Source organism: Nelumbo nucifera, chromosome 1, assembly GCF_055504915.1.
Source record: "Nelumbo nucifera cultivar China Antique chromosome 1, China Antique-T2T, whole genome shotgun sequence".
In the NCBI taxonomy this organism is placed as follows: Eukaryota; Viridiplantae; Streptophyta; class Magnoliopsida; order Proteales; family Nelumbonaceae; genus Nelumbo; species Nelumbo nucifera.
The window spans coordinates 11,163,830-11,183,993 of record NC_142649.1 but is presented as its reverse complement, the minus strand read 5'-3'; the positions used below and the strand labels follow the sequence as shown (position 1 = coordinate 11,183,993).

Here is a 20,164-nt window from a genome sequence, read left to right as displayed (position 1 = left end):
CCGATTTAGTTAAATCACAAGATTAGTGCAAAGGGTGGTGGGCTTCTTGAAGACAAGGCCATGCATCTATGCCTTGTAGGAAAGCTTTTGTATCTTTGTCTAACAAACACTAATATTTCCTATGCTATCAATCTTGTCAATTAGTACATGCGCTCTCCCAAAACCACCCACCTTGTAGTAGAGAGGATTCATATGACCAAGGTATACTTTTTATGGACAATGGTCATATGAAGATAGAAGTGTACACTGATGCTGACTAGGTCAGATGTGTTGATGTTGGGAGGTCCACTTCAAGGTATTGTGCTTTTGTTGGAGGGAATCTTGTGTCTAGGAGGAGTAAGAAACAGAATGTTGCTGCTTGTTCAAGTGCTGAAGTGGAGTATATGTCTATAGCTCACGGAGTGATTGAGGTGTTGTGGCTGTTATCCCTTCTTGAAGAGTTAGGTGTTGAGTATGAAAGGCCTTTGATGTTGTATTGTGAGAACTAGGTTGCGATTAATATTGCTCACAACCCAAAGTGACATGATAGAACAAACATATTGAGGTGGATCAACATTTTATCAGGGAGAAAGTTACCACTTCGAAAGTGTGTCTACCATACACTGCCTTTAACATGCAACTTGGGAATTATCGATATTTATTCTCAACTTGAGGGGCAGTATAGAAATACAATAGGTTAGTCTTGATCTATTATTGGAGTGTGGTCCCATGTTCTTTTAAGCCCTTTTTATTGTTGTTTTCTACTCTATTATTTGTCTTCTTTTATCTTATGGGTAAATTGTAGATTAGTACCCTGTACCTAGGGGCTAGTCTCGCTTTAGTACCCAAACTGCTAAACATGCCATTGCAGTACCTGAACTCTCAAAAATTGCCAATTTAGAACCCACCGTTAGTAGTCCAGCAATTATTTGTATCACATGATGGCATGTGACTTAAATTTTTAAAAATACCAAAACTACTCTTTTAATATTTTTAGACCATTTTACCTTTGTCTTCCTTGGTGACGACAAAAATTACTGTCTTTGACAACAATGATGGTCTAAAACCCCTCTTTGTTATGGATTGAATAATTGAATAAAAAATTACAATGACAATCTAAATCCCTCTGGCAACGACGTTGTCTTCTTCGGTGACGTTTTTTCATTTAGCTTCTTTGGCGGGAAGCACTGGTTCTTTGGCATAAAGGTTAGGGCATAAATTGAACAGTGGTGCCCAATCACAATGAGAAGGGATTTAAACGTTGCTACATTGGCCATTTCAAAAGTATGCTTCTTTTGCCTATTCAAAACTCAAAGGGTATTTGTGTCCTTTCACATACCATTTAGCTATTGGTTGGGCTGAAATTCAGAATAAACTTGGCCAAACCTGTTATAGTTGCTGGCCGAATTTAAAAAAAAAATTCAATCCAACCCGAGAACCGATTTCTCCATATTTTGAAAATCTAAATTTTCAGGATCGAACTTGCAGCCTTGCACTGAACTGGACCGGATTTGGAACCATAATTAGAACTGAGCATACCTAATATGGAGACCACATAATGCAGCTCCTAGAGTGGTAGTTCATGCCCAATATCAAACCTAGATCGACCTCCAACTGAAGATGGCACAACTGTATGTGTAATGTTGATTCAATAATACTCGGTCGATTGGAACTCCAACTGCTTGGGATTCGATGCAGCTATGTGAACCTCCTTTTCTTTTGCTTTTCTTCAAAAACACAGTAGAGAGATGGTGGGAATCAGCCTTCTCTATAGCTGGTTAGTAGGGTTTTTGGGAGCAATGGAGAAGAGAGAATGAGCAAAAATGAGTGGGGAGAATGCATAGTTCACCCCTTCCCTCTAATCTCCTTTTATGGAGCACTCTCCTAATTGGACTAGGTCTTAATCCAAATCCAAATCAGATTTGGATTATGACTTAATCCTCTCATTAGAATAGAGCTCCATACCCATATTTGATCCATATCACATTAAGTTGTCATTTGACTTCTTTAACTAGTCTTACTAGTAATGGGCTTAGGCCCATTTTCTTTAATGGTTCACATATATAGGCGTTGCATGGCTTCTTAGGTCTCATACAAGTCCATATGGGTTTGACTCATGTCTGGAAAGAGACAGGTCTCATATAAGTCCCTGAGCTAATGGGTTCTTTAATGGGCTTGGACCTTCAAAGGTCTCATACAAGTCCCTGAGCTAATGGGTTCTTTAATGGGCTTGGACCTTCAAAGGTCTCATACAAGTCCATATGAGTTCGACCCATGTCTGGAAAGAGACATGCCAAATTCACTTTATAAGGCTAGTGAGACCCCTGAGCTAATCAAGTTGGGCTCAGTTTGGTCCAAACACTTAAGTATAAATGATCCTTGGGTTCAGTCACCCTATGAAACCCAAGGATAATGGCCTGATATGAGATAAAACACATCAAGTTATTAACCCTTTAATGGTCTCTTGCCCTTAACCTCTCAGCCCTGAATAATCAAAACACTGCTCATATGGAAGGACCTCTTCCATGACTTACCTTCTGCTCAGATGGATCTCGGTATTAAAACCTTTTGCAAACTTTTTTAAGAAAATAATATATATATATATATAGACACACACACACACACATACACACCTTGCAACTCCGATTTCAAGTACAATTGAAATCCACTATGGGCAGTTTTAGGTTTCCATCAAAGAGTGTAAACCCTGATATTTACTTTGTCTAACAAAGGGGCTGATCCTATCATTATGATAACCCACTCAGGTAATATCCTAAATTGCTCCAACATGACTAAGTATTTAACCTTAGATGGATCTCATTGGTTGGCATATCAAAAGCAGCTCAGTCGTAGACTTGATATTCACTTTCTAGTTTTGCCTGTTTCTCTCCAAGTTCCAAGGCATAATTGGAAATTGATCCAGGTTCAATGCTTCTCACAAATACCCACTAATTGTGCTTGGGGTTTAACCTTAGCAACTGAGACATGTTACTCTACCAATTCGACAGCACATCAGTGTCAGCCTTGTTAGGACAAACCCCCACATGTTTATCCAATGGCAGAGGACATTTTTAAACTAACACAAGTCTCATAAGTGTACAGTTTGAGGAGTAATTCATAGAAACACACCAAACAATAATGTACTTACATTATTCATATATGAAAGTCTATGTACGTCAATTTGATTGGAGCAAAGGGTATACACTGTCTAATAGATCCTGCTTGCACTTAGGTCTAATCAGGCATAAGCCTTAGTTCCATACTGACCACATGTTCTTAAATACTTTCTGTGTCAGTGGCTTAGTCAATGGGTCTGTCACTTTATCCGCTGATGCTAACTTTTGAATATAGATTTTCCCTTTAACAACATCTCACGTAGGATATGATATTTTTTCTCAATGTGCTTTGACTTTGAGTGGACTAGCGACTCCTTGGCTTGAGTAATGGCTCCAGTGTTGTCACACAACAGTGAAATGGATGATGTGCTTGATGGTACAAGTTACAACTCTTAACTCTTGGACATATTTCTTCATCCAAACTGTTTCCTTGGCAGCCTCACTTGCGGCAATGTCTACATTGTGTTTATGTGTTACTAAAGCAATTATAATTGTTCATTTATTTTCATAATCATGTTCAAAGTTACAATTTTATTTATACATTTTTTTAAAATAAGTATGCTGTTGCATAGTGAAATACAATGTTCATGGGTTTTTCTATTTTATTGGTAATTTTGTTGGTAGTTTTTCTCTTTGGTGGAACTTCTATTAATAGCTTATTTTGCCAAGACCTGTAAGTGTAGTTTTTTATGTTTTTTTTCTGATCATCTGATGTGCTTCTGCTTGCATTTGGGAAATTGTTTTGACAGAAACTTCAAAGAAGAAAAAAAAGAAGAGCAAAAGCAAGTGAGTTTCCTTTCCTCTAATTGTAAACTTGTAGTTATTTTCTCTAGGTGTAAATTGCTAATCACTCCTTTGTATTACAGGAAGAAGAAAGAAACTCTTCAACAAACCGATCCTCCATCTATTCCTGTTATTCAACTTTTCCCATCTGGGGAGTTCCCTGAGGGTGAAATTCAGCAATACAAAGATGAGTAAGTACATACTACTTTAAATAATTCCATACAATTAGGGTATAGCTAGACATTCAGTTTCTCTCTAGCTGAAAAAACTTGATAGGAAGGAGCCAATCAGGAATGAAAAATATTGACACCAAAGTAATTATATTTATCATGGTTCATGAAACCCGTTTATCTCCATTTCGTTTCACTATAATAGCTGATCTTCTTAGTAGGCTGATCTTGAGAGCGGATAGACTACGTCTAGTGGAGATTTTGGAGGATAGGCAGGGATCAAGTTGTATTCCACCTACTTTTTGCCAATGTTGTGGTTATTTTTTGCTGGGGGGGGAGGTAGTGTGACAAACCTTCAGTTGGTGAAATGCTCTGAGCTGCTTAGTGGGGGTAAGTAAGATACTAGTCAATAAGATACTTAGGATTACTCCTAGAGGGGAATCCAAGGGCATCCACTTTCTGGAACTGAGTATTAGATCAACTTGCTAAGAATCTTTTCAAAATGGAAAAGAATTACATCTCACTTGAGAGCATCTCTCTCATCCTTGTTGAAAGCTAATGTTTCTACATATCCATTGTTTCTATCCCATAGCAGGATGATGTAGGACTTGTGTGGGGGGGATGCCTCTTAAGGATCAATTTCCTACCATTTTTTCCCTCTCCTTCTAATAAAGACTGCTTAGTTTCTAATTGTGCTTTAATTTCTGACCAAGGTCGGAACTGGGGTCTGGAGCTTCATAAAGGAATCAGGGGTTGTGAAACCCCAACATTGTGCTATTTTTGATCTGTTGAATGGTGTTTTTGTTGACCCTGGTGCTTTTGATTCCAGAGTTTGAATCCCTTGTATTTCTGGAACCTTTTCTTGTGCGTATTTTTTTCTCTATCATTGGAATAGGCCCTCAGCCTTCCAGCTGGCAGTTTGCCATTGATACAGACAAACTGTGACATGAGGTCATTAAGAGCATTCATGGACTTAAGCCAATGGATGGAACACAGGTCTAAGCTTGAGAGCATCTCTCTCATCCCTGTCAAAAGCTATTGTTTCTATATATCCATTGCTTCTACCCCATATAAGGATGATGTAGGACTTGTGATGTGGGGGGAGATGCCTGTTAAGGATCAATTTCCCACCATTTTCCCTCTTTCTAATAATGACTGCTTGGTTTTCTAATTGTGCTTTAATTTCTGACCAAGGTTGGAACTGGGGTCTGGGGCATCATAAAGGAATCGGGGATTGTGAAACCCCAACATTGTGCTCTTTTTGGTCTGTTGAGTGGTGTTTTTTGTTGATCCCGATGCTTTTGATTCCAGAATTTGAACCCCTTATATTTATGGAACTTTTCTTGTGTGTTTTTTTCTCTTACATTGGAATAGGCCCTCAGCCTTCCAGCTCTTGCCCTGCAAATGCCATTTGGAGAGGTACCACCAAAAATTAGAGCTTTCTGTAGGGAGGTATTCCGTATTCTCTCCAGAGAAAGTGATGAGAACCCTTTCCACTTACTAATCTCTTGTGATTTTGAATCTATTATTGCATAAGAGTTGCTATTCTCTGGTGCTTATTGGAAGAAAGAAATGCAAGATTGTTTAGTTACAAGGAGTGATCAGCTGCGGAGATAATAGAAAATATCACTGTTAAAACGATTCATTGGGTCAAGCCATGTGGATGACATCATAAGAAATTTGATGCAGGTAGCAAAATCCTCAACTGTTACTGTTGTTCATGGCAATTTGGCTTATATAACTAAACTTTTATGGCTGTAGCATTGGGAATCTGGGCCATTCTGGGATTGGCGTTGTATTCAGAAATGAAGAAGGGTTGGGAGCTAACACAAACATGGGCAGCTAACACAAGTGTTGGGAGAAATTGTAAAATGGGTGCCTAGGCCGGCTAATGGACTGGCAAGGATAGGGGTGGGCAAGGAGCAAATTGTATTGAGGTTTGATTTAGTAAAAGGAGCTGTAATTGTAATGCACTTGGTGATTAGATGAGGCTAACCACTTCTATGTTTCTCTCTGTACTAGCATTTTATTCAGTAATGAAAAGCTTTAACTGTTATCTATCAACATACACATACATTATAAAATTTCTGTTTAATGGAGATGAAGAATATGATGAAGATCTGTTTAATGGAGATGAAGAATATGGGGGTTCTTGTTCTTCGCTAATGCTTCGTGAAGAAAGTTGTGGTTGATGCAAGGAAGACGAGGAAAATGGCGGAGCGGATGAAGGTTCTCCACGCGAGCTTAGTGGGAATTGTAGTAGGGAAAGAGGTGGACACAAAGGAGTTTGAAGCTTGGGCGATAATGGAATGGGGAAAAGAAAAGGTGTTTGGGGTAATGAAGTTGAATGCATAACTGCTGCTACTCATGTTTCATAGCAGGGAGTTTGCAGAGAAGGTTTTGGAAGGGGAACATACCTAAGACCAGAATTTCGACCTGAGACTAGATTGGTGGTTCCTATCGGTTGGTTGGGGAGCTGAGTGGTAGGAGAACGAGTTACGTGACATGGATTGGCGTAGTGGGGATACCCCTCCATGCTTGGTGTATCCTCACCTTCAAAGAAGTGGCTTCCACTTATTTGCAAGGTAATAAGTGGTGTATTCTTTGCAAGGTAAATGGTGAGGGTTGCTTCCACTTATTATTAATTTCCTGCACTTCCATTGTAACTATTTGGGTTTGGATTTTTGCCTTGTTTGGATGTAGGTGGAACCAACTTGCAAATATAAGCCTACTCTTTGATCCATAGACTTTTGTGTCGCCCAACAAAAAAGGGAGAATTATGTGGAGATGTATTAGAGCTGCGGCACTTTGGACAATTTGGGAAGAAAGGAATGCAAGGATTTTCCAAGAAAAGGATCTAAGTCTTTTACTTATCAAGGAGTGTATCCTAACCAGGGCAATTCACTGGCAAATAGCTCCTCTAGGAAGGAAAAGATCATTGCCTTTTGGACCCCACCAGCTGACAGTTGGGTAAAGTTGAACTTTGATGCAGTCAAGGAAACCCTAGCCCCTCATGCAAAGGAGTACTGAAGTTAAGGACAGCAATCTGGTTCAACTATTGGTGGCTCTACAAGGATAGTTGAGCATCTTCTAATTGAGGGAGATTCTAAGATTGTTCTGGGCTTGTTAGCAGATCCAGAATCAGTCATTTGGTGCTACAAGGATTACCTAAAAAGGCAATCTGGTAATCTGGTTAATAAATAACATGTCTGTTAGCTCACTTTGGGTGAGTAGGTCAGCGAATGCTTTGGCTGATCATCTTGCTAAACAGAGGGTGTTGAGGAAACATCTGTACTGGGCAACATTGTAATGCCTTTGGCGTAGTTTTTACACTCAAACTCAAGGTAGGTTGCACCTTGTGCCTCTCCTTGTGGTTCTTGTAACATTTCTGATATATCATTAATAAATCATTTCGTATTCATAAAAAAAAAGAAGCCTTAAAAGGTATCAATGGGGACAAAGCCCCGGGCTTGGATGATTTCAATTTCACTTGTATTAAGGCTGGTTGGAACTGGCTGGAAAGACACTTTGTCCAAATGTTGAAGGAGTTCCATAGAGAGAAGATGGAGAATGCTACCTTCATTGCTCTAATCCCAAAGAAGGATGGAGCAGCGGATTCTTTAGGCCAATAAGCATAATCAGCAGTCCTTACAAGTTATTGGCTAAAGTTTTATCTAAAAGATGGAAGACTGTATTGCATGAGGTGGTTGGGGAATCTCAGGTGGCCTTTGTGGAAGTCTAATCTTGGATGGAGTCCTAGTAGCAAGTGAATGCATTGACTGTAGACTGAGGAGTGGCATACCAGGTTTCGTGTGTAAGATTGACATTGAGAAGGCCTATGACCACGTGGAATGGGGATTCTTAGAAGAAATCCAGAGATTGGTGGGGTTTGGGGAAAAGTGGAGGGCTTGGATGCATGCATGTATGTCTACGGTCTCCTTCTCCATCCTTATAAATGGCATATCCTCAGATTTCTATCAAGCCTCCAAGGGTCTAAGACAAGGAAACCCAATATCTCCTATGCTGTTTGTCATGGTTATGGAGATTTTGAATCTGCTCTTAGAAAGAAGTGGACAAATAGGCTTGATTGAGGGTTTTAAGGTTGGAAGGGATGGGCCTTGCATCTCTCATCTGCACGGGCGATAATTTGATTTTTTTAGATGCAACAGTGGAACAGATGCCGAATTTAAGAGAAGTGTTGGAAAATTTTGAAATGTTAACAGGGCTGAAGATTAATCTCTCCAAAAGCATAATAATAGGAATTGGAGAGGTGGGGAGGGAGGTTATCTTGGAGTATGATGATGCACTTGAATGCAGAATTGGTCAGCTCCCTTTTATATATTTGGGAATGCTGATAGTAGCCTCAAACTCAGACATAATATGGAAACCAGTTTTGGAGAGGATTGAAAGGAGGTTGGATGGGTGGAAAGCTAAGTATTTATCCTTAGGAGGGAGAATAACTTTAATTAGAAGTGTATTGTCTAGTCTACCAACCTATCATCTATCTCTACTGAAAATACCAATTAGAGTGGCTGAAATAATAGAGAAGATTCACAGGGATTTCCAATGGGATGGGGAGGAGGGGGAAAGAAATTTCACTTAGTTGGGATAAGGTCTGTAAACCAAAAGAAAGGGGAGGACTGGGGCTAAGAGCGAGAACCTTTAACAGGGCCTTATTGGGGAAGTGGCTATGGAGATTTAGTTTAGGGAGAGAGGAAAATTCATTATGGAGTAGGGTAGTGGTTGGAAAATATGGGGTGGTGAGGTTTGTCTAGGAATCTAAGGAGGTGAGGGCATCATCCGGGGTGAGTGTGTGGATGGGGATTATGAGTTTTAACAGGGAATTTAGAAGTCTAACAAGTTTTGTAGTGGGGGATGGATCAAAAATCAGATTTTGGGAGGATGATTGGCGTGGGATGGGCAAGCTGAATGAGTTATGTCCAAGACTGTATAGACTGACCGAGGTTGATGTAGCTATCAGTGACTGCTATGAAAGAAGGGGGATCAATTGGTTTGGAATCCAAAATTTAGGAGGCCTGTGCTGGATGGAGAAGTGGATGAGAAGTGGAAGAATGTATATCTTTGTTAGAAAAATTAGAATGTATGAAAATTTCAGATCAGCAGAGGGATGAGCTTTGGTGGAAAGAATGTAAAAATGGAAGATTTTCGGTTAAATCATATTACATGATTCTTAGCAGCTCCAGCACAGACTTAAATCAGATTAAAGGTATTTGGGGAAACCCGGTTCCACCAAGAGTTGAGGCTTTGGAGTGGCTGGTAGCCATGGATAGTGTTTTGACAGTTGATTATCTGAAATCTAGAGGATTCCGATCCTAAGTGTGCCCTGGTTTGCACTCCTATTATCATTAAATTTACATTGGGGCAATCTGAATCCAACTTGATGTGATCAAGTTGGGTTAGAGTTAGTTGGGATGTCAGTAAGTTGGGTTCGGTATGGATTTGACTCAACAATATGGAATAGGATTACAAACCTGCATCAACCCATCCAATCAACAGTATCCCTGTTCTTAGTGAAGGCTATATTAACATTTTTTTTTCCGAGCTGGGCTTAGTATGGCCAGCTTCGACCCAAAACCAACTTGATAGGGTCAATTCAAGGTGGGTTACCACTTAACTTGATCCACTAACGTCCATAAGGACTAGTGTTGGGGTTTCAACAACTTGGGTTGGGTTATGGTTGTAACCTGGCCCACCTTGCACCTTAACCATTTCAACCAACTTCCATCAACATCAATTGGCGCTACTCTTACTCTAATGGCTCATTTTTAATTGCTTCCTTTGTATTCTTGCTATTCATATCTCAACATTCTTAGCTCAACTTAGCTTTTTTGGAGTGTGTACTAAATTACATGATTATACAGAAGAAATATGTGGACTGACTTTATCGTGGGAAGGTAGCCTCCCAAGCTTATCTATCCTGACAGCACCTCATGTTACACTAGTAGTTAGAATATTAGCTAATCACCAAATCAGTCTAAACAAGATGTTCTCTTTGGACACTGGAGCCTAAGTCCAAGGTCCTTCTACCCAAGGTTTAAAGTATCAATATTATACGCCCTGTATCAGGTGTACCATATTGTATCAGCAAGCCACTGATAATTGAAATATAAAGGGTTTGGGATTTTGGGTACCTTTTAGGGGGCAGGTCTAAGATCGACTCCTTGACCAATTTTGATAAAAAAATAAAAAACATGATTTGTAGTATCAAAACACCTGAAATGCCTGTTCGCATGTATAAGGTGTATCAATACTTTAAGCCTTGCCCCTACCTTCTATCTGGACTAGCCTATTACCATTATTTACCAAGGATGAAGAATCAATTTACTCATTCCTCAACACCCCTTAGCATTTGCAGTGGCAATATTTGGAGGGAGTAAGTGTTAGGCCGATCACCATAAAGTAAAGGGACTAGCCTACTGTAATGTTGTTGATATTTACTAGATGGAAGCCTTGATACACCAACGTCCAGAAATTCATAGAAAAGGGCGAGTTTTTGGAAGCAGTCTCTAAGAATGAATAGAGGACCCTAATCAGGTTGGCAAACTAGATTGTGATGTGTGGGGGACGATTGTACAAGTGATCATATGATGGAGTGCAATTGTTATTTGTAGATGAAGACCAAGCAGCTTGGTTGATTGAGGAAGTCCATGTAGGGATTTGTGGGCCTCCCATGTTGACAAAAAAAATCCTGAGGTCAGGATACTATTGGACAAGCATAGGTGGATAATCTCCCTGACAGATTGTGCATTAACCTTTTGTCCCTCTATATATGTATTTATTGGGTCTTGATAGAGCAGAACGACAGGGCATTTGTCATTTGTGTAGTTAACACCAAATAGCTGGGATAAAGGTTGAGTTCTCATCATATCATCTATGCCTTGTCCCAACTCTAAGGAATTGGCCAAAAGTTGAGTTTTCTATGTTTTTTGTATATCCGTATATGCATATACATGGACTTCTACAGACAAAGACATCCTACAAACATACTACCTTTATTGAAATGCTTCTCATCTGTACTGATAATTTTCTTTGCTTATTTTCTTGGATGTCAAGGGATTTTATTAAAAAGCACTATTTCCTTATTTTTTATTGACAAGGGGTGCAACTTTCTGGCAATACATTTCTCTTCACTTAACATTTTGTTGATACTAGAAACGACCTGCGTGAATTGGTGTCAAATGTCTCATATTCTGTAGTAATATTTATTTTTGTGTGTGAGAGAGTGGGATCCTCTGGTTTTGAAGAGATTTATGCACTGACAAATGACCATAGGCATTAATTGTTTTGCAATAGCTTCTCTTATACATAATGATAGATGTTGCCTTTAGTCATATTTTGTACAATTCTGTGGAAAAAAGTTGAGGGGTTTTGCAGCATAAAAGACAGAAGAGAGAAACTGCTGACATGGGAAACTCCATTAATTAATTGGCTTTTGGACTATGACAACATTTACATATTTCTCATGTTGCTATTTCTTTTTTCTATTTAAAATCTTTTTTTTTTCCCTCTTTGGAGCTTGGTTTTAAAGTTGATGGCTATCTATTAGTAACCTATGGAGGACTACTTCTGAAGAAAAGCGGGAATTGGAGCGCCTTGAAAAACCCATCTATAATGCAGTTCGCCAAGCAGCAGAAGTTCATCGACAGGTTGTAGTTTAATTTTAGATAAACAATTTTAATGCTCTAGAACATAGGATACAAAAGCATCAATCAAATCTTACAGAAAAATTTTGCATCCAGTATTTTGCAAGCACATAAAGTTATTGCTTGGTTACTTGTCACTAGGTTCGAAAATACATCAGAAGTATTCTTAAACCTGGGATGTTGATGGCTGATCTCTGTGAAACCTTGGAGAATACTGTTCGTAAGTTAATTTCAGAAAATGGTCTACAAGCGGGCATTGCATTCCCTACAGGATGCTCACTAAATTGGTATTCTTGTAGTCATTATTGATTTCTATCCTGACTTTTTAATTGTACTTTTTTATACTAAATGTCCTTTTTACCAGGGTTGCTGCACATTGGACACCCAATTCTGGGGATAAGACTGTGCTTCAGTATGATGATGTTATGAAGTTGGATTTTGGAACTCATATTGATGGTAATTCTCTTCAGTTTTCTCCATTGTTTGATTCTCCAATATACTGACTGATGGCATGTCTTTGATGTCTATTTTTGTGAATTGGTTTGATTTACAGGACATATAGTTGATTGTGCTTTTACAGTAGCATTCAACCCCATGTTTGATCCTCTGCTTGAGGCTTCAAGGGAGGCAACCAATACTGGAATTAAGGTAGTGTGCATTCTACCATACAAGCTGCTTTTTTTTTTCTTGCCTAGCTGATTAGTTTGGATTCGCAACCTGCTCTTTTTTGCAGTCCACATTGGCCCCTAATCAGGCCAAGTACAGAGTTTCCTTAGATGGCCAACTCTTTCTTAGCTACAAAGAGGAATCCTGTGGGCCATTCAAACCATTCATTAGATATATAAGAGAGTTTATCTAGAACATATGGCAAGGTATTTTAAGCCAATTTTTTTTACATAATCTAAAATGTGTTTAGGAATTCAGGGACTGGGCTTTAATCTCAAGCTAACTAGCCAAATGGAAGTTTCCCTGGTTGTTTAGACTCCACCAAAAAACCTGACTAGCAATACCTCCACTTCAATGTATGTATTAGAAAAACGAAGTACATGGGAGCCATTGACTCCAAGCCAAGAGAATGGAATCATCAATCATCTAAAAACAAAAGCCCTCCTCTCTTCCACCAATAGATCAAAGAGAAACCACTCAAGGCTGGGATGAACAGATATGTACAAAGCTGTTGACATACATGAGGGCAAAAAAGTTCCCTCAAGACTGCAATTTTTTTTTTCTTTTTGATGGAAAAGAGAAAAGAAATTTTATTAAAAGAAAAAACTGGTTGCAATCCGATTCAGCTGAGACGTAACTCATCCAAGAGAACAAACCCCATAAAAGAGTTGTGCATTATAAAAGACATTAGTTTTACAACATTGTTGAAGAAATTTCAGCATCCACTTCAAGGGATGACCGTAAGCCCAAATTCCTTAGGAATGTCCTTAAATTCTGGATACACCAGCAGCCATTCAATTCTTCTTTTGTCTCTGATTGTCTCTACAAATAATCTCCTATTTCTCTCTGCAACTTAAACATATGGCAGAAGAGATTGGACTCAAAAACTTTTGCTTTCCTGTTACTGTTGATAGAAGGCTACTTTGAGGATCTCTTTTTGTTTAATCAGATAATGTCTAGATCTCGAGCAGAATAGCTTCTTCTTGGGATCCACACATGCAGCTACAGTTTTACCAGTAAAACCTAGGGGTGAGAAAAAAAAAACCGAAAAACCGAACCGATCGGTTCGGTGTTTTTAAAAAACCTAAGGTACCGGTCTGGTTTCGGTTAACCAATATAGAAAATCGGCGGTGAACCGAATCGACCGGTTTACATATATTTCTATATATTTTATATATATTTATGTATATTATATATATTATATATATTATAAAGTAATAAATATGCATTATATATAAATATATTTATAATATATGATATATTATTTATTATGTAAAATATAATATTTTATTACATATTTATATATATTATATTGTAAAAATTAAAAAACCAAAAAACCGACGAACCGAACCGACAGTTAACCGAACCAGTCAACCAGTTAACTGATTAGCTTTGGTTCGGTTTTGGCTACCGGTTTTCCAAAAACCGGTAGTACTGGTTCAGTTACAAAAAAAAGGCTCACGGTTCTGTTAACCGAACCATGAGCACCCCTAGTAAAACCCTCTATTCTTCTTGTGGTTCGGTTAACCGAACCGTGAACACCCTTAGTAAAACCGTGAGCACCCCTAGAAAGCAATCAAGGGAAAGAAGAATGCTTCAGCCTACATTCCTTAGGAACCTGTTTGCCTTCACAGTTACTTTGCTGTGTTATCTCTACATGAATATATTAATGGTTACAATAGCCATTCTCCATAACATCTTCTGTTTTGATTTAAAGCCATGAAATCTCAAGAAAAAGTGTTATTGATGTAGTGATTTTAGATGTACCATCTTTCCCTGCTTTGGAGGTTAGCTGGAAATGTATTTTGCTAAATAATCTGTGAACTATTTTTAAATATTGCCTTTGGTTATAGCATTAGATTTTGTCACTTCCTTTCTTTTCTTATTCCTGAACTCCATAGGCTTTCCAATGAAAGAAGGAAATCATATGACTTTAGTTCATATGAACCAACAACTTTTCTTAGCACAGTTGAACAGGGCACTACCACATTAGAAATATTGAAATGCATTAACTTTTTATTATGTTTTGCCCTACATGGCACTACACTCTTGAATCTTCATCGGAGTCATGTTTGTTTTCATTTCAAAGTTTTGGTGGGTCATAACTCTTTGCCTGTTTGGCTAAGCCAATTTGTGAACTATGTACTGTGCAAAGGATGAAGGCTTTCCTTTTCTTGGCAGTGCTGAAAATGATTGTTACTGTGTTAAGTTTCAAATTAGAAGGAACCCCAAGGTGTTATCCCCGCCATTAGTCCCCCCAAAAGAAAAGTTTCCATGGGGAGTGGAATTGATGAATTAACTTTTTTATTGACTGTGAAATAGCTCAGAAAATGTGGATATATTCTTTTTTAGTCAATAATGAAGATTTTATTAATGATCAAAACTAAGGGATTACAAAAAAAGTACACTCCAAAACAGCATAGGTACTAATAAAGGAAATACCAACCCAAATGCAGAAGGCTCAAACTCCAACCAAAAGAAATTAAAAATAATTGAACTTTGTGCTACACTGGAAGTGATTAAATCCAGTATAGTGATTGTCTAGCGGTGGCCTCTCTCAAGTAAGCAAGCCTGCCACAGAACTAGCGGATCTCATGGTCTAGAAAAAATGAATGTTCATCCTAGCCAGCAACGAACTTGTCTTTCTTATGCAATGGTTCAAACTCCAAGGACCAGAAGAAATGTCATTTTAGAGGGAGCAAGGTGATTCAAAAGTTGCTCACAAGGGAAATCACCCCTAACCACTGACCAGAGAATAATGCAGCTTCCTAAAAAGCCTCCAAGAAAAAACTCCAAAAGGATCCCAAGCTTCACCTTAGTATTTCTAGAGTTGGGATCTAGAGGATTAATGGATATTTTTTGCAGAAAATGGGTTGAATAAAGACTTGCTATTCATGCCTATTCATCTGATATTAAAATGTTTGCTTGCCTGCTTAGGAATCTGGAATAGATGTACGCCTTTGTGATGTTGGTGCTGCAATCCAAGAGGTCATGGAATCATATGAGGTTGAGATCAATGGAAAGGTTTTTCAGGGTATGGTACCACTAGTTAAACCTAATTTTGTCTTAAACGCTGTATTATTCTATAGTCTCAAATGCCATTCTCACTTTTGTCATCCTTTTGAAGGAGATACTGTAATTCATAACCATGTGGCTAGTTCTGTGCTTCTTGATAATATAGATAACGGAGATGGTAACTTTTGAAGAGACCTGCAAGGCTTTTTTTGGGTGCATCCCAGTTACACCATTGGACATGGTGCATTTCAATGTGCTTGTTTGTTCCATGGTTTGTAGTTCATGCCACCAACAAATACTTCGAGTTTTGCAACCAATCAAAGTTGACTTTTTATCCATCGTTCTCTTTGATGGGGCCTGGGAGTGATACTACTCAGCCACAGATTCATTAAACTGGCCCAGAATCTTCAATTAGAATCTTTCCAGCTTGAATCACTCTTTTGGTGGTTCTACCTTTTATGCATTTCATGAGTATACTATTTTACCATCTCTATCATTTTCTACAAACATGTTTAATGTGTAATTCTCGTCAACTTTCCTTGTCAGTCAAAAGCATACGGAACTTGAATGGACATAGCATTGGCCCCTATCAGATCCATGCAGGAAAATCCGTCCCTATTGTAAAAGGAGGAGAGCAGACAAAGATGGAAGAGGGTGAATTTTTTGCAATTGAAACTTTTGGATCAACCGGTAAGAATATGATGATGTAGCTGGTATCAGAATTTAAAATACAATATGAAAGGGACAATGATGCGAGTCTAGATCTGCTATGCACAAATGTTGTGTGCATGCTATGAACAGGACACTACAGCCTCACATCAGGGACACCTCCCATACTTGTCATTCAAGGGGTGATGTTCCCAATGTACAGCTGTAGCGTCCTGCTTATAGTGTGTGCACAGCAATTTGTTTGCAGAAGATCAACATTCCAGTGATGCTAGCTCAACTGATAAAATGGTTTAAATGGATGTTAGTACTTTTAAGATATTTTAGTGATACAACATTTTCTTGATCAAGTATACAATATAATTGATTTGAAAAAAAAATTATAAAAGTATTTTGCTTGAGAATGCTAAGATGATAATAGTTACACTGGGACTAGTGGCCATTACTTAATCTTATTTCAATATACTACCCAGTTGGTTTGGGAGGGAGTGACAGCAATCACTACGATGACTTCCCTAATGTTATGTTTATTTTTTCCATTTTGATGTGTAGGGAAAGGATATGTTCGAGAAGATTTGGAGTGCAGCCATTACATGAAAAATTTTGATGTTGGACACATTCCACTCAGGTTGCCCAAAGCCAAACAACTGCTTGCAACAATCAACAAGAACTTCTCTACATTAGCCTTTTGCAGGCGTTATTTAGACCGCCTTGGGGAGACTAAATATCTAATGGCACTAAAGAACCTGTGTGATACTGGCATTGTTCAGGTATGTTTCACTAAATAGCAAGGAATTCTCATGTTTATATTTTTCATAATTAAAGCTGGCATGCATACCATTGCTTGGTGCAATGGTAAATCTCAGGATGACAAGCATGAGAATGCATGTTCAAGTTTAGAGCACCTGCTATGTTACAAAAAATGGCAAAACTTAAGGTCCATACCCTGTCCCCCCCCCCCCCCCCCCCCCCCCCCCCCCCCCCCCCCCCCCCCCCCCCCCCCCTACACACACACACACATGTTAAGGAGGACCACCATTGTGTAATGGCCCTTTTTAAAGTTGGTGTGCATAGAAAAAAGGAAAGTTCTGCTTGACAAATTGTTTATTATTCCTGCTCCATGTTAGGTTAGAAATTAGAATCTATCTTTTATTTTGACAATATAAGGAAAGAGTAGATATTAATGAAGGAATTAGGTGATAGAATACCTTTCTATTGAATGAAAAGTACCTTTTTTCGAAGAGGGAGAGAGAGAGAGAGAGAATTAAGTGATAGAATCATTTGCAGTTAGATCTACTCTTTCATTGGAATTGTTACAACCTAATAGCAATTAAATAAAGCTTTATTTTAGTAGTATGTATAGCAATCCCTACCCCATTTTCAATTTATTCATTCTGCGTACATAGGCCCCAAAATAGTTAATCTCCTTAATAATCTGCCTATAGCACCAATATCCTTGTTGGTTTTTCAACCAATCCACTACCACCTTAGTATCTCCTTCCACCGCCAAGTTTTATAGTTCAATGAGCCTCTTTTAGGCCTTGCATTGCTATCAAGAGTTCTGCCCTGATTGAATTTCCCATGCTTCCCATACCTATTGCCCAGAGTATGTAGCTAATATGTTCCCATTTTCATTTCTGAGTATTCCCCCAACACCTAATGACCCAAGGTTTCGCAAACTGAATCCATCAAAAATTAGTTTAATGCAATTGAGTTTTGGTGGTTTCAAAGGCAATGGAAGTTTTGTTTTAAAAGAAGACGAGGATGCCACCAGCTGCCATCCTCTAGTGATATCATCAACTGAAAAATGGCCAAAAATCTCCAAGGTTTTGTCCCAATACCTCACTTTCACTGTAATAGACACCTATCGTATCTTCCTTTAAGCTTGCTTTCCCTCTGAAGATTATTTCATTCCTCTCTTCCTATACAGTTCATTATACTTAAGCTCTAGTGCATCTCCACAGAGCCTTGTAATGATTACTGGAAAATGTGTTTAGATGGAATTAGGTAGTAGATGATCGCCTAACACTAATGGTTCTTCTACCTCTTTTGTACAGATATTGTTCTTTTTCCTAATTAACAAAATTTCATGGTGATTAAAAAATATGGGATAGAATCCCATATATACAAATAAAAAGTTTTTTTCTCCATGAATTCCACAATAGGACTTGAGTTGATCAAGTTGGATATTCTTCTCCATGGGTCTTGACACAAAGGGGCTTTTTAACTTAAAGGGATCCCTTGGAGAATGAGAGAAAAAATCTTTTTTTCGACACATTTTTCTCTTTTTTGGGCTGTAAAAGAACCATGCTTGCTAAGTAGTTTTCTCCAACTACGATTCTTGAGCACATCAAGTCAGAGTTATGCCTTCTTAGTGTCACGCCCTGCCTAAGCTGTGGAACTGAGGGGCATCTAGCTAGAGGTTTAATGGCGAGTTCAGCAGCATTCTAGCCAAGACCAGATGCTTCTGAGGCTTTCATAGAGTCCTCTACAAGGTCCTGGAACACTCTAGTAATGTAGAGTAGTTCTTGTTTAGAGTTGTCTAGAGTGTCCTAGAAACTCTTTGTAAATATCTTGTATTGTTCTAGGCTTGAAATATTCCTAGAAGATTCTTAGAAGCTTCTACCAAAGGAAGGCGAAATGTGTGGTCCATGTGAGCTGAGGTGGAAAATATTTGGAGATAAGGATGTGTTATCCAATGGTTGTAGTAAGGAGGTGATAAATGAAGGGCTATGATTGCACATCAAAGGACGTGCAGTTTCTTATAAATGGGAGCCCCTCCACATTTGCAAAGGGCATCCCAATAGTCTTCCAAGCCTTGTACCATGTGAGATCTTTGTACAGTGCATTCCTTAACCCTCTACGTGAAAGTTCATGAAGTGTCAAGCAAGCAAACTGTAAGCTGGTTAATTCTTTTCTTCCCCTCTTGTAGGCATAATCAATTATCAACAGATGTAGTTTCCATTGGTTAGCTGCTCTCAAATGGGAAATGTGGGTGAAAAAAGGGTTGAATGTGGTGAGCATTCTATGAGTGCTCTCTCTCTCAAGGGTTAAATGAAGGTGGCTTGTCAGAAGTCTTCCGCAGCAATTCAATTCCAGAATAAAGGTGGATATTAATGTGGTGGTTAACAAAGAAGTGGTAGTGAGAAGTTTGGATTGTTCTTTTTGGGGGGTAAGGACACACACCAAAAGAAATTTTACAATGAAGGAAAAGAGAGATAGAAGGAATAGGGATTATTGGTGAGTGGAGCATCTGGATCTAAAAGAGGTATTTGGAATAGTATATACTAGGGGGGATGTGCTCAGTTTTGGCTTTAGATTCTTGGAGAGGGTTGGTATCAGGGCTGGAATCGCTTGAAGTTTTTGGTTGTGCGAGAATTGTGCACTTCATGGCAGGCCTACTGTGTGGAGACAGGAGAGTAAGTGTGGGCTTCGATCTTTATTGTATTAGTGACACCATGTCATCAGTTCTATCCTTTTTGTTTCTCTTAATAAAAATTTCATTTACTATCAAAATAATTAGTCCTAATGTTTTGCAGTTTGGTTGATAATATTAGGGAAGAGTTGCGCAAAATATTAAAAAAACATATGATCATAAACGGGCATTAGGATAATTATCTGTTGATTGAGTTGTGCTGATTTTTTGCTTGTCAAATTTTTTGATTACCATATGAAGTCATGCTATGCTAGTATGTTTTTGTCCACCATTAACCATAAATGTTCCTTTTTTGTCTTTTCTTCTAATCTACTGTAAGTGACTTTTAGCTGAACCAAATTAGCTAGCCAAATTGATTGTTGTTTCTCAGTTCAGCTTCTTGTTGGTGATTATATAATCAAACTCATGAAATTTGCTTCGTTTTTATGCCTGGCAGCCTTACCCTCCTCTTTGCGACATTAAAGGTAGCTATGTGGCACAATTTGAGCACACTATTCTTCTCCGGCCAACCTGCAAAGAAGTTATATCCAGAGGCGATGACTACTAATTGAGGAATAAGTGTTCATATTTATCTTGTTTTTTTCTATTTCTCCAGTTACTGTACCAGTTTCTTGCACACAAACAGTTTCGATCTGAATAGCAATCCATAGAAATATACTTTCTTGGTCA

At 38.5% G+C, this 20,164-nt stretch overlaps 1 protein-coding gene across 1 annotated transcript in view; it reads left to right on the top strand.

Annotated features, from left to right (window-relative positions):
* The window catches only part of MAP2B (methionine aminopeptidase 2B), a 34,624-nt gene extending 14,460 nt beyond the window's left edge, over positions 1–20,164 (top strand). The window contains exons 4-13 of the mRNA XM_010279565.3: positions 3,845–3,881; positions 3,962–4,069; positions 11,616–11,715; positions 11,854–11,999; positions 12,077–12,168; positions 12,266–12,360; positions 15,316–15,412; positions 15,940–16,083; positions 16,612–16,829; positions 19,932–20,164. Of these exons, the coding sequence (XP_010277867.1) occupies positions 3,845–3,881; positions 3,962–4,069; positions 11,616–11,715; positions 11,854–11,999; positions 12,077–12,168; positions 12,266–12,360; positions 15,316–15,412; positions 15,940–16,083; positions 16,612–16,829; positions 19,932–20,042 (1,148 nt within the window). The 3' untranslated portion in view covers positions 20,043–20,164. The remainder of the gene's footprint in view (positions 1–3,844; positions 3,882–3,961; positions 4,070–11,615; positions 11,716–11,853; positions 12,000–12,076; positions 12,169–12,265; positions 12,361–15,315; positions 15,413–15,939; positions 16,084–16,611; positions 16,830–19,931) is intronic.